Source organism: Mustelus asterias, chromosome 2, assembly GCF_964213995.1.
Source record: "Mustelus asterias chromosome 2, sMusAst1.hap1.1, whole genome shotgun sequence".
Lineage (NCBI taxonomy): Eukaryota > Metazoa > Chordata > Chondrichthyes > Carcharhiniformes > Triakidae > Mustelus > Mustelus asterias.
In genome coordinates this window covers 50452223-50466238 of record NC_135802.1, presented here as the reverse complement: position 1 = coordinate 50466238, position 14016 = coordinate 50452223, and the positions used below count along the sequence as shown (strand labels likewise).

Sequence of the window (14016 nt, the reverse complement as noted above, 5' to 3'; positions counted from 1 at the left end):
CAGAAGAGACAGGGGAGGCAAAAAGTGGTAACTGGGGAAGTGCAGAGAGGAGTTTAAAATCAAATGCCTGGGGTGGAGATGGTCAGGGAGAGAATGAAAGGAGCAGGAAGAGATAAATGGAGAGTGGATAAGAATCTTCAAGAGAGAATTAAAACTGTGGCAGACAACTTGCTTATGTGGGGGGAAAAGGAGTTGGCAGAGGGATTGGTGGGGCCTTTATATATGTACCAGGTTGGATATGAATAACTGGCAGTAAGATAATCCTTCAATGCAATTTGTGATGCATTGGATAAGCAAATGGCTCAAATGTGGCAATAGGCCATGACAGTATTAACTCCACCTATAGAGAGCAACCTAGCTGCATGTTAGTGAGTGGATGGACAAGGATTAGGCACTCCTCCTGCAGTTTGGATGAAAACATGTGGTTGATGTTGGAAATAGGGTCCACAGTCTTTTTATTGGTAGAATTGCTCAGCTCAAACTTTGTATGATACCAAACTGCTGAGAAGGCACGACAGTGCTGTAGACACACTGTGATGTGGAAGGAGGGAAGTTGACAAGTTGGGAGAAGATGCTTCAGCCCTGAGCATCAAATCTTTATCAACCAGCAATGAAGTCAGTAATGAACTAAATAGTAAGTGTATACTCCAAATGAAAAAAATGTCTTGCATAAGAACTGTAATCACATGAAAAGGAATCTATGGATCTGTTGTTTCAAGGATTTTCTTAGTCAAACATTCCAAGCAGTTTCCTCTTTTAAACTTAAATAATTGAATTTTAAGTGGATTTGGACATAGGTTTGGGTGCAGGTGGGTATATAAAATTGTCAATATGTTGGGAAGATGGTTCCAATCTGCTGACTTCACGTTTGACACCAATGTATGAGTTTTTACACCCACAATCCCCCGGAAGAGGGGCAAATTGTCCATTTTTATATATTAAATTACTCAATTACAACAACATTGACATACTCTTCTCTTTAACTTTGCCAAGCCTTTCTGAAAGTTACGAGTGAATCCAAGGCAAGTACGCAGTGGTAATTGCGGGGCTGAAGAATTCCGGGCAAAGATGCCAATAAGTAATCGGTATTCACAGCTGCTTTCTTGCACGCTGGTAAGAAAGGGATTGTTCACATAATTTTGCTGAGTGTGCTAATTACTCGAGCCATGGCAGAACACATTATTTCAGTGCTCTGTGATATCAGCTCCTCCCCACCTCGCGGGAGTTGGATTCTTCCAGTCTCTCTCCAAGCGCGGTGAGTCCATTTTGAAGACCTGCCAGTGCGTCACACATTACCGGCCACTTCTCAATGATTCTATTCAATGACAACCTCCATGATGCAACATCTATGTCTAACTGAGCAGAGTTTGAAATGGGCTATATTTTTTTTAATTCCAGACTCTCCTCCATCTGCTCTTACTCACTTGCTAAATGTGAGTCACCAGGTGAAAACGCAACTATCTGCCAGTCTGCTCCTGCCAATGTGCGAGTATCTGAGCTTGTACACAGTGTGTTTGGTTCCTGTGATGGTGTGCACACAGAACAAATGAGCTCCTCCGAGAACTCATCATCTGTGAGATAAAAGACACAAATTAGTCCTGGCAAGGTATAATTTTATTATTTAATGGGGCGGTAAGGTGGCACAGTCGTTAACATTGCTGCCTCACAGCGCCAGGGACCCAGGTTCAATTCCGGCCTCAGTGCACTGTCTGTGTGGAGTTTGCACATTCTCCCCATGTCCACATGGGTTTCCTCCCACATTCCAAAGATGTGCAGGTTAGAACATAGAATATTACAGCGCAGTACAGGCCCTTCAGCCCTCGATGTTGCGCTGACCAGTGAAACCAATCTAAAGCCCCTCTAATCTACACTATTCCAATATCATCCATATGTTTATCCAATAACCATTTGAATGCTCTTAATGTTGACGAGTCCACTACTGCTGCAGGCAGGGCATTCCACGCCCTTACTACTCTCTGAGTAAAGAATCTACCTCTAACATCTGTCCTATATCTCTCTCCCCTCAATTTAAAGCCATGTCCCCTGGTGCTAGCCGTCACCATCTGAGGAAAAAGGCTCTCATTATCCACCCTATCTAATCCTCTGATCATCTTGTATGCCTCTATTAAGTCACCTCTTAACTTTCTTCTCTCTAACGAAAACAACCTCAAGCCCCTCAGCCTTTCCTCATACGATTTTCCCACCATACCAGGCAACATCCTGGTAAATCTCCTCTGCACCCTTTCCAACACTTCCACATCCTTCCTATAATGCGGCGACCAGAACTGTACGCAATACTCCAAGTGCGGCCGCACCAGAGATCTGTACAGTTGCAGCATGACCTCCTGGCTCCGAAACTCAATCCCTCTACCAATAAAAGCTAACACACCGTACGCCTTCTTACCAACCCTATCAACCTGGGTGCCAACTTTCAGGGATCTATGCACATGGACACCCAGATCCCTCTGTTCATCCACACTACCAAGTATCTTACCATTAGCCCAGTACTCTGTATTCCTGTTACTCCTTCCAAAGTGAATCACCTCACACTTTTCCGCATTAAACTCCATTTGCCACCTCTCAGTCCAGCTCTGCAGCTTATCTATGTCCCTCTGTAACCTGCCACTTCCCTCCGCACTGTCTACAACTCCACCGACTTTAGTGTCATCCGCAAATTTACTAATCCATCCTTCCACGCCCTCATCCAGGTCATTAATAAAAATGACAAACAGCAGTGGCCCCAAAACAGATCCTTGCGGTACACCACTAGTAACTGAACTCCAGGATGAATATTTCCCATCAACCACCACCCTTTGTTTTCTTACAGCGAGCCAATTCCTGATCCAAACCACTAAATCACCCTCAATCCCACGTGTCCGTATTTTCTGCAAAAGCTTATCATGGGGAACCTTATCAAACGCTTTGCTGAAATCCATATACACCACATCAATCGCTTTACCCTCATCCACCTCTTTGGTCACCTTCTCAAAGAACTCAATAAGGTTTGTGAGGCATGACCTACCCTTCACAAAGTCGTACTGACTATCCCTAATCAAATTATTCCTTTCCAGGTGATTATAAATCCTGTCTCTTATAATCCTTTCCAATACTTTGCCCACAACAGAAGTAAGGCTCACCGGTCTATAATTACCAGGGTTGTCCCTACTCCCCTTTTTGAACAAGGGGACAACATTTGCTATCCTCCAGTCTTCTGGCACTGTTCCTGTAGACAATGACGACACAAAGATCAAAGCCAAAGGCTCTGCAATCTCCTCTCTAGCCTCCCAGAGAGGCTAGGGGACTTATCTATTTTTACCCTTTCCCGAATTGCTACCACCTCCTCCTTATGAACCTCAATCCCATCCAGTCCAACAGCCTGCATCTCAGTACTCCCCTCGACAACACTATCCCTCTCCAGTGTGAATACCGACGAAAAATATTCATTTAGTGCCTCTCCTATCTCTTCAGACTCCACGCACAACTTCCCACTCCTGTCCTTGACTGGCCCTAATCTTATCCTAGTCATTCTGTTACTCCTGACAGGTGGATTGGCCATGATAAATTGACCCGTAGTGCCAGAGGGATTGACAGGGTAAATGCATGAGGTCACGGGGATAGGGTCTGAGTGGGATTATGAGCAGTGCAGACTTGATGGGCCGAATGCACTATAGGGATTCTATGACATGGGCTTCACTGGGTAGGTCAGCAGTTGTATTGCCCTTGATAAGATGGTGGTGAGCTGTCTTCCTGAACTGCCTTAGTCCATATGGTATAAGTGCACCCACATGCTGTTAAGAAGGGAGTTCCAGGATTTTGACCCTATGATAGTGAAGGAATAGCAATGTATTTCCAACTCAGAATAATGTGTGTGTGTGTTTGGGGTGGGGTGAGGGGGGACCTTCAGGTGGTGGTGGTCCCTTGTCAGAGGTTTGTAAAGTTACAAATTATCACTTGAGTTAAAATCTCTGATGTGACTGAGTGCTGCATGAAATGTGTTGGCTTTTATTTAATTGTTCTATCAGGGAGCTCTCCTTTCCACCTCCAATGGCCATGGATACCAAAACTTTGGTGATCTCCAATGTTATTTGCTCTCCATTTATGAGCCGTGAGATTTATCAAGGGTTCTGGTTCTCTGCCTTATCTCAGTGTTCAATGTTCTCTTCATCTGCAAGAAAGGAAAGAAGAGACAGATGGAATGCAAATGGGAAGGGTGACTGAGGGAGAGGCAGGACATTGCATAGGGATGAGGACAAATGCCAAAGGTATGTGATGCACATAATGGGATATAGGTACCACTGTATTCATCTTTGCTGACTTGTTAGGCGGAATGCCCCTAAAAGATTTCTTCTCCCAAAAACAAAATATGACTGCGTCATATTAGGGAAGATCAACAAAAGTTTGGACAAAGAGTTGAGTTTTAAAAGGCATCTTGAAGGAGGAAATGGAGTTAGAAAGGTTTAAGAAAGGAATTCTAAAGTTTGGGGCCCATGCAGTTGAAGGTATAGCCACCAATGGTGCAATGATTGAAATCAAGGCTGTTTAAGATGCTAGGACTAGAGTAGCACAGGTATCTCAGGGTTGGAGGGCAAGAGGAGATTACAGAGATATGGAAGAGGTGACCATACCATGGAGGGTTTTAAAACCAAGGATGAGAATATGAAAAGAGAGGTGATACTTAACCAGGTGCCATCATAGGTCAGTGAGCACAGGCATGATGTTTGAATGCGATTTGGTGCGAGTTAGGAGTTGGACAGCAGACTTCTGAATGGGCTCCAGTTTAGGGAGGGTAAAACATGGGAGGCAGGCCTAGAGTGTGTTAGAATAGTCAAATCTAGAGGTAACGAAGACCTAGACATGGGTTTCAGCAGCAGGTAAGCTGAAGCAAAGGTGGAGTCAGGCCTTGTTACAGAGGTGGAAATAGGCAGTCTTAGTAATGGCATGAATGTGTAGCTGGAAGATTAATTGGGGTCAAATCTGCTTTCAGGCGCCTCCCTATGCACTCGCCCTGAAAAAGAAATTGCGGGTCCGATGTGGGTGGGGCTTAGCGCAGAAAGCGGCCCAGGAGCGAAAAGCGGGAGCGATGGCCCCCACAGACATCACCCCACCCGCACAGACATCACTGTCCCCCTTATCAACCCACCCCTCGCTACCCAGACCGAACGCCACCCCTGCCACCGCCCCCCCACCGATCGCCTGCAGAGTGGGAGCGGACCCCCCTTTCACCCCCCCCACCAGAGATCCATCTGACCCTCCTCCACCAGAGATCCATCTGATTTTTTCCCCCCTCAACCAGAGATCCATCTAACCCCAACCCCCTCCCCCACCTGAGATCCATCCCCACCCCACCAGTGAGCGATCGGACCTCCTCCCCCCCACCAGAGATACATCTTACCCGCCTCCCCGCCCCACACCCCTCCCAAGACAACAATCTGGCCTCACTCACCAGACAACGATCTGGCCTCATTCACCCCCCCCCCCCCCCCCATCCCAGAGAATGGTCTGGTCTGGCCTCCCCTTCTCCCACCCCGCAGAGGAACATCTGACCTGCCTCCTCCTGCTCCCCGCCCCCCCAACCAGACAACGATCTGACTCCCCCCCCCCCCCCCCCCCCCCCGCCACTGATCTGAGTCAGAGAGCCGTTGGAAGCACTGAACGTGCTCTTCAGCAGCTGGAGCGCCCGATTCAGACTTTTATTTAGCAGGTCCATTATGGCACGGTTCCGGATTGGCAAACGTGGTGGTAAAGGGGGAAATGCTGATAAGGTTGGGTGGGCAGTTCATTAATTCAATTTAAATGCATGCAAATTGCATTTAAATCGCCGTTGCGCCCGTTTTGGGTGCGAAGCGGATCGCCGCCATTCCCAGGTTTCGGTAAAGTGGCAATCTGCACGGACGCGGGCGCGGGCGCGGATCGTGTTAATGGCCTCACACCCGACTTTACCACATCGGGCGCGATGCAATGGTAAAATCGGGCCCCATGTTTGTAAACAGTCTGATTCAGAAAGTGGGATTGAGCCAATTGCAAGCAAACAAGCAGAGTTTGTGGTGAAGTAGACCAGATGGCCTGTGTATACGTGGAAACCTGAGAGATCGGAGTGAACCAAGGATCCATGGAGACAGGGCATAGATTAGGTGTGTGTGTGTGTCCCCAGACATAACTGATCGGATAGGTACGAATATGACCGGGTACATGCAGTTCCACCCAGATGGAGGATGGTGTGATTAAACATGTCAGAAGCTGCTGAAAAGCCAAGACAAAGGAAAGGACATTTACATAGAATGTAATTTGTAACTTTGAATTGAACCATTTCAGCAGAGGCAGAAACCTGATTGAGTGGATTCAAACCAGGAATTCCAGGAAGTTTCTCTCCCTCACTCCCCACAGCCCCCACTCATCGAGGGAGACATCACTGAAGCAAAGTGCAGCCTTTGTCCATCATGTGGGTCCACGTCATGCCCGCTGTCGCTGACTGGTTGTGGAATCTACAAGTAGATTTGTAACGTGGTGACTTCAGTTAAAAAAGCCACTTTTCACACATGCAGGTTTCCGTTGTGCTGTTGGACCCCTTACCCCAACCCCTCAGCCTCTCATAGAATTAAAATCACTGGTAAAAGTTCTTTTAGCCTCCTGTTAATCAGATCCTGCAGAGATATTTCCGAGTCTGAGACTGCATGTAGCTAATGCATTGGTCTTCGTGAACATAATTCACGGATGTATTATGATTGAATTTCCTATGAAATCTGTTTGATTTCACACTGAGATATGTAGCAGTCTGTCAATTTGTAAGGAAGAAACGGAAATTAGAATAAAAATATATTTCCGCAGTGAAAAATGTTTTAAACAGGGAAGTAGAAACAAAAACATTGCGCATTCTGAGGGAGTCTTGTTTTAATAGATTGAAATCTAATCCACTTTTGTCATTCCTGATATTTTTATATTTTCATGAAGAAAATCAAATTCTGATCCTTTTTATCACAATTTTGGCCTTTGTTTTCATGGGAGGTCAAAATTGAAGGAGTCTGACTGCAAGCCTTCAGATGACCAAAAACCCAGCTTTTACTATGAATTTTCCAATGATCACTTAAATCTTATTTCAAACATTAGGCTCTGGCAATATTGCCTTTGATTCTGTCAGCTGTATGCACATTATCTTCGATAAGCTGTTAATAGTGAAAATGTCAATTTAAAAAACACATGAGGCATAAAGGAAATTAAATAGCGATTGATATAATGAAATTTCAACTGTTATCCTCGTCTAATCTAATTGACGCAGTTAAATTTTCCTCGTCGTCTGTAATGTTCTGGTGTAAGTTGGTTCTGTTTAGCTTTGAATAGCTTGTTGCTGTCTACCTGAACTTAGCCATTTGACTCCCGTCGGGAAATAGATACAAAAGTCTGAAGTCACGTACCAACCAACTCAAGAACAGCTTCTTCCCTGCTGCCATTAGACTTTTGAATGGACCTACCTGTATATTAAGTTGATCTCTCTCTACGCTCTAGCTATGACTGTAACACTACAATCTGCCCCTTCTCCTTTCCTTCTCCATGAGCTGTATGCTTTGTCTGTATTGCATGCAAGAAACAATACTTTTCACTGTATACCAATACATAGGACAATAAATCAAATCAAATTCCATTGTTGAACTTGAATTAGAAATGTTAACTGCACAGTTTTCTTCCCTTTTTGGGTTTCAAGCCTTTCTATTTTTCCCCCAGATTTTCTCCCCTTTCTTCTTATCACAATGTGAATTGGTGGCTGAGCTTTTTTGTATAAACCCTGACTAGGAAAAGGATGTAGGAACAAGTGCAATGTTTTTAACTCAGTTTTGTGATGGTCAGATGAACAATCATCTATTCATCCTGATGGGGCATCAATGAATGAACATCTTTGGATTTTATCTGAAATTCCTCTCCATCAGAGACAGTAAATTAATTATTTTAAATCAAGGCTTCTACAAAGATAGCAGAGAGAGTAGAGTTTCAGAAGAATGATTAAGCAGTTATATGCCAGTAAGGATGTGAACACACTGGAGGGCCTGGGATGGAACATTTAAGTTATGAAGAGAGGTTGGATAGGCTTGGGTTGTTTTCATTGGAGCAGAGAAGACTGAGGGGTGACCCGATTGAGGTGCTCAAGATTGAGGAGCTTGGATAGGGAGCAGCTGTTCCCCTTAGTTGAAGGGTCAGTTACAAGGAGAAACAAGTTAAAAGTGAGGGATAGGACATGGGAGATGAGGGGGGATTTGAGGAAAAACCTTTTTACTCAGAGGATGGTGACAGTCTGGAATGCACTGTCTAGGAGGGTGGTGGAGGCAGGATGCCTCTCATCCTTCAAAACATACCTGGATGAGTACTTGGCACGCCATAACATTCAAGTCTATGGACCAAGTGCTGGCAAGTGGGATTAGGTGGGCAGGTCAGGGCAATTAATGTGTCAGTGCAGACTTAGTGGGCCGAAGGGCCTCTTCACTGTAATAATGTGATTCTGAGATTGTGATTCTGTGAACTTTCTGCTTAATTTTAGAGCCTTCATCTTTTAACTTGCTTCCGTTTTGACCTCCTGTGAGTGAAGTTGGTTGGCTGGAAATGTAAGACTACAGTAATCAATCAGTTGTCATGTTTTCAACTGAGGGAGAATGTTCCCCTGATTGATTGCTGTGATGCTGGTTTAATGCTTGTGTTGCAATTTCATTCCAATTTGACTGTTGCTTTTGAACAGCTACACTACTCTATTCTCACATTTATGTTATGGAGTGTGGTTTTTATACTTTTGTTTTTATCCAGTATCCGGATCAAGGACTCATTCATGATCCTTTGATGCATTTCAGCCCTTCATGGATTCGGAACTTCATAAGCCTTTTGAACTCTTTACCACCTTTCTAGGAAAGGAGCTTTAGTTCACTTAAGATGTTAAATAAAAGTTATACTGCTGTGAATAAACCATTGTGTTTTTTCCATTTTGCTTAACAGTAATGATTAATTTACAGGCAAGATTGTCTTATGTGTCCCCCTTTCTGATCATTCAGTCACTGCTTCTTTCTTAAGTGCTTTACTGATTGCACTTTTACTTATGCCAGTATTCTGACACTCTTTTATGTTCTTAAGTGATGCCCTTAGTTGGTTTACTAAACTACATTGATTGCCTTGAATGTTGCCATCTGTTTATTATGCTTCCACTAACGGAAGGGAGAGACAAATTTGAGGGAAGTGCTCGATATCCACAACATGTTAATAATGAGATTATGGGCACCCTGAAGAAGAGGACTACCAGGGTGGCCATCAGTGAAAATCCAAATCTGCCTGTGCAGAACATGTTCAGAGTGGAAGAGAAGATAAAGGCAGCACGATGGCACAGTGGTTAGCACTGCTGCTTCACAGCTCCAGGGACCTGGGTTCGATTCCAGCCTTGGGTGACAGTTTGCATGTTCTCCCCGTGTCTCTACGGGTTTCCTTCAGATGCTCCAGTTTCCTCCCGCAATCCAAAGATGTGCAAGTTGGGTAGGTTGGCCATGCTAAATTGCCCCTTAGTGTTTGATGGATTAGCCATGGGAAATATGTGGGGTTACAGGGATAGGGCGGGGAGGAGGGTCTGGGTAAGATACTCTGTCAGAGAGTTGGTGCAGACTTGGGCTGACTGCACTTAGGAATTCTATGATCCTATTCTATGAATGAATGGACTTGTATGAGATCCTTACTATATATTCCTTTGTAGGCTCGATAGGTAATGTTGATTACCTGGAGGAATGAATATATTTTAACTAATGCACCTTTAGTTGGTTGAAACCAGTTCTGCAACAGTATTTTCATCACTCAGCAGCCTTTCTGGTGGAAAGCATGAGGAATATAACTTGTAGCTACTGGAGAATGCCACTCCATTACCATTTATAGTCAAGTTGTCCAATGTCTCTGTGTATGATTTTCGTATCATTTGTTCAATTGTTACAGTCCCCCTTTAAGGGGCTGTTGATTTGTTTACTGGTTAATTCGTTTATTCATTCATTCTTTAAAAGAGTATAAAGAGATACTCATTGACACTGGTGGGTTGTACGTTTAGGAGCTATGCAATTGTAATGTCTCACATTGTGAATAAATCAAAAACTGAGTAAAGACTGACTTCTAATCTCTTTCATTAACTGGCTACAAGAAGTTTAGCACTGCAAGACATAGGCCCAGATCATGAAGTCAGGTCGAATTGAGAGACATTTAAAAATGGCAGACAGGACCGAATTCCGGGATTTCCACCTGCATTGCAATTTCCGTCAATTTTGCAGGCACAGGGCAAAGGTCTGGGTAACAAGTCCACATGCACTTCCACAGTAACTGGGTGGACATTTCAGACCCCTGCTATTTTGATGGAGTTGAGCCTGTTCTGTTGAGACGTGTGGTTAATTTCAGAGGAATCCTGAACAATGGGATTCCTAATTCCAAATCGAGAACCAATGACGCAGTGAGGTATGTCTTAGAATATCCTGTTAAGGAAAATAACTTTAACATTCTAGCAAAGGCTCCATTGTAGCAACTTATTTCTTATGTATAATATATTCTTGAACAATATGAATTAAATGTATCTTATACTTGTGATGCTTAGCTGAAAGCCTTTCCACTTCAAGGTTTGTGAATCCAGTAACGGGAGAAAAGTTCATTCTAAAAGCCTTGAATTCCATTTGCCAACTGATTAACCCATATCGCCAAACTCAATTTTTAAAAAAACTTCTAATGTACTGCAAACAAAATGTTGAAGGATTGGTATGGAGTTGGAAATTGACAAGTAGGATTGCCAACTGGGATTAAATGTATTCCTGGAGGTTTCATCACATGACTTGTCCCCATGCTCCAACCATTCGTCGGCCAACACATCCATCCTCGTGATGCACTGCCTTCCTACACCAATTGGAAAGCAAAAAGACTCATTACGCAGTTGGATGATGCTTGACTGTCAGCCAAAAATAGCCTTTCTCCCCATTTCCAATATTTTAATATCTGGTAAAGTGCAATATTCAAAGAAAATATTCAAAGAAAAACCCATTATTCAGTCCAAAGATGTGCAGGTTAGGTGGATTGGCCATGCTAAATTGCCCCTTAGTGTCAGTGGGACTAGCTAGTGTAAATGCATGGGGTAATGGGGGTAGGGCCTGAGTGGGATTGTGGTCAGTGCAGACTCGATGGGCCGAATGGTGGCCTCCTGCACGGTATGATTCTATGAAAATGATAAAATAAAACAATACTTCTTAATGTCGCTGTGATTTTATTCTCCAAGGTTGCCCACATCAGTGCCCTGGAGACTCCAGCTCAATCCTGGAGGGCCGGTAACCCTAATAAGTGTTGCGCCCATCCTTGGGACATAACACTTGTGCAACACACATTAATTTAGCAGTAGAATGACCTGCACTCTGTCTGCACAAACATGGGGCCCACTTCACTGCTGGACATCCAATACAGGAATTAACACACTAATTTTTAAGAGCCCAAAAGCCTTTGAAGGCCCAAGTTGAAAAATTAAAGCTTGCACCATTCAGGATTCTTAAGTGGATTCTGTGGATGCAAACCCCCCCCCCCCCCCCGCCCCACCGACCCTCCGCCGGCTGTGGATCTTACTGAATGCCAGTGGGGCAGAAAACCTCATGTTGATGTCTTCGCTCAAGGGAATTGCTTGCAAAGGCATCAAAGCCAACAGCTTGCAGTATGTAGATTAATAAAGCCTGAGGACTAATTTTTATCGGTAATCACACCTCTTGACTTAGTCGCATTCTCTACTGGGCATGGAACACTGTATCTGAGCCTGAAAATGGTGCAGCCTAATTTGTAGACCACTAACTGGTAATCTAAAAAGATGTTGGTGGAATTCTCCCAGAATTCAAAATGGCAACTAAGTTATTCTTTCAGGCAGTAAATTGTGTATAAAAGGAAAATAACCTAAGTAAGAACTTATTTTGGCTAATACTTCATATTTTGAAATGAAAGTGTAAATCTTCGATTATGATGTTTGGAATGGGAATTTTGAGTAGAGAGAATTGCGGAATAAACATTGCGTACACTTTTGGATTTGGAGAAATTTATTCTTCATATTTAACCACAGATTATCTTAAATTTTTCTCTGCTCTCCGCACCCATTGTGAATAATCTGATGAAATATCGGAGGTTGTATCAGTTTCTCTAACTGTGTTCTATATTTGGGATGAAAGTACATTAACATTCAAATGCTCACTGACTATGTTCATTATTCAGACTGTCAGGCTTGCAGTATATTGATACTTTGTGAATGCAACGCAGGCTGAGCACATTAATGGAAGTGTACTGACCCAAGGATGACCCAATTCTTAAAATGTCAAAAGACTGTTGAGCGCGATCAGCCATGATTGCATTGAATGGCAGAGCAAGCTCGGGCCGTCTAGTCTACAAAAGCAAAATACTGCAGATACTGGAATCTGAAATAAAGGCAGGAAATGATGTAGGGTGGCACAGTGGTTAGCACTGCTACCTCTCAGCACCGGGGACCTGGGTTCGATTCCCGGCTTGGGTTGCTTGTGGAGTCTGCACATTCTCCCCGTGTCTGAGAGTTTTCTCCGGGTGCTCCGGTTTCCTCCAACTTTCCAAAAGACTTGCTGGTTAGGTGCATTGGCCATGCTAAATCCTCCCTCGGTGTAGCTGAACAGGCACTGGAGTGTGGCACTAGGACATTTTCACAGTAACTTTATTGCAGTGTTAATATAAGCCTACTTGTGACACTGATTAATAAATAAGTAAATATCCAACAGATCAGGCAGCATCTGTGGAGAGTTAGTGCTTCAGGTTGATGATGATCCTTCATTCAAATTAAAGAAAGATGGTAATTCAATTGGTATTAATTGCTCTCAATTCAAGTTTTTAAATCTGCCTTGAAAAATCTTTGAAGCTATCAAGTTTTGTTTCAAAGTGAAGTTACTGATTTTGTAGATCATTATTTTTATTTGTTCTTGGTCTCCTACTTCTGTGTTGCAGGTCAAATAAATTGGTTTGGTTATGAAAGTCCTCGAAGCTTCTGGGACTTCATCCGTGTGGCTTGCAGTAAGGTTCCCCATAACTGCATCAGTAGCATTGAAAACATGGAGAACGCAAGCTCATCGAGGGCAAAGGTTAGCAATTGGTTCTATCTTGCCATTGGTTTCATGGTCTGTGAACATTAACCGAGGGTGTGCTATCAAGGGCTGTTTTTATACTCTGCAGGTCTCACAGTAATGCCGTCACTTCCTAATGGGTAGGTCTCACTCAGCCAGTGGCAATCCAAAAATGCCAGGGATGAAGTCCTGGATGGACTTGAAAATGAGATAAAGGGTTTTAGCCTCCGTTTTAATTTGGGTCATGTATGTGTAAGATGGTTGAGTCTCTTATGGATTTGCCCAGGCCATTTTAATTCCCAGAGCTACTTTTAATATTTGAGGTCAGTGTCTCGCCTAAAGTAGATGGAAACAACGTATGGGCCTGTGAGAGTGGGAATAGGAAGGAGAAACAAACATCTTCGGGATCCAAGCAAAGGTTCACTGGTATCGTATGGACCATCTCTAATCTAAAATTAAAGTTGTGTTGCGACACCGATGAAGCCTTTGGTCTGTGACTTCCATGTTTTAAGTTGCCCTTATCTGTCTGTGGCAGGTGGCCAAGGTGCTGCTGGAATTGTACCAGCTAAAATGATAACATGCACAAACCAGTCGACAATATAGTGCAGATTCCTGGTTGCCATTTTAAGCAACCACTTACCTTATTCATGTTAGGTGGCTGGGGTTAAAATCGGGCCTTTTAAATTTAAATTGGGGGGCATTTGGCATCGGTGTAGTTCAGCAAGTATGGGACACTATAGAGGTAGTTGCATTCTGGTCCAGCTGGAGTATATAAAAGAAGAAGGAGGGCATGAGAGAATTTGTAGCTAAAATTGTGAAAAAAACCTGGATTAAGGTTTCTGTGGAGGTGGGGCTGAGGAGGAGGGGGGTCAATGTTTGTAGATGGAATAAAAAGGCGGTCTCGGTATGGATAAGGAAGCTC

General features: G+C 43.7%; 1 protein-coding gene across 1 annotated transcript in view; it reads left to right on the top strand.

The window, feature by feature from the left end:
• Positions 1–14016, top strand: part of rundc3b (RUN domain containing 3b) — a 102912-nt gene that overhangs the window by 56453 nt on the left and 32443 nt on the right. The window contains exon 3 of the mRNA XM_078235040.1: positions 12979–13112. Coding sequence (XP_078091166.1) covers positions 12979–13112 — 134 coding nt within the window. The remainder of the gene's footprint in view (positions 1–12978; positions 13113–14016) is intronic.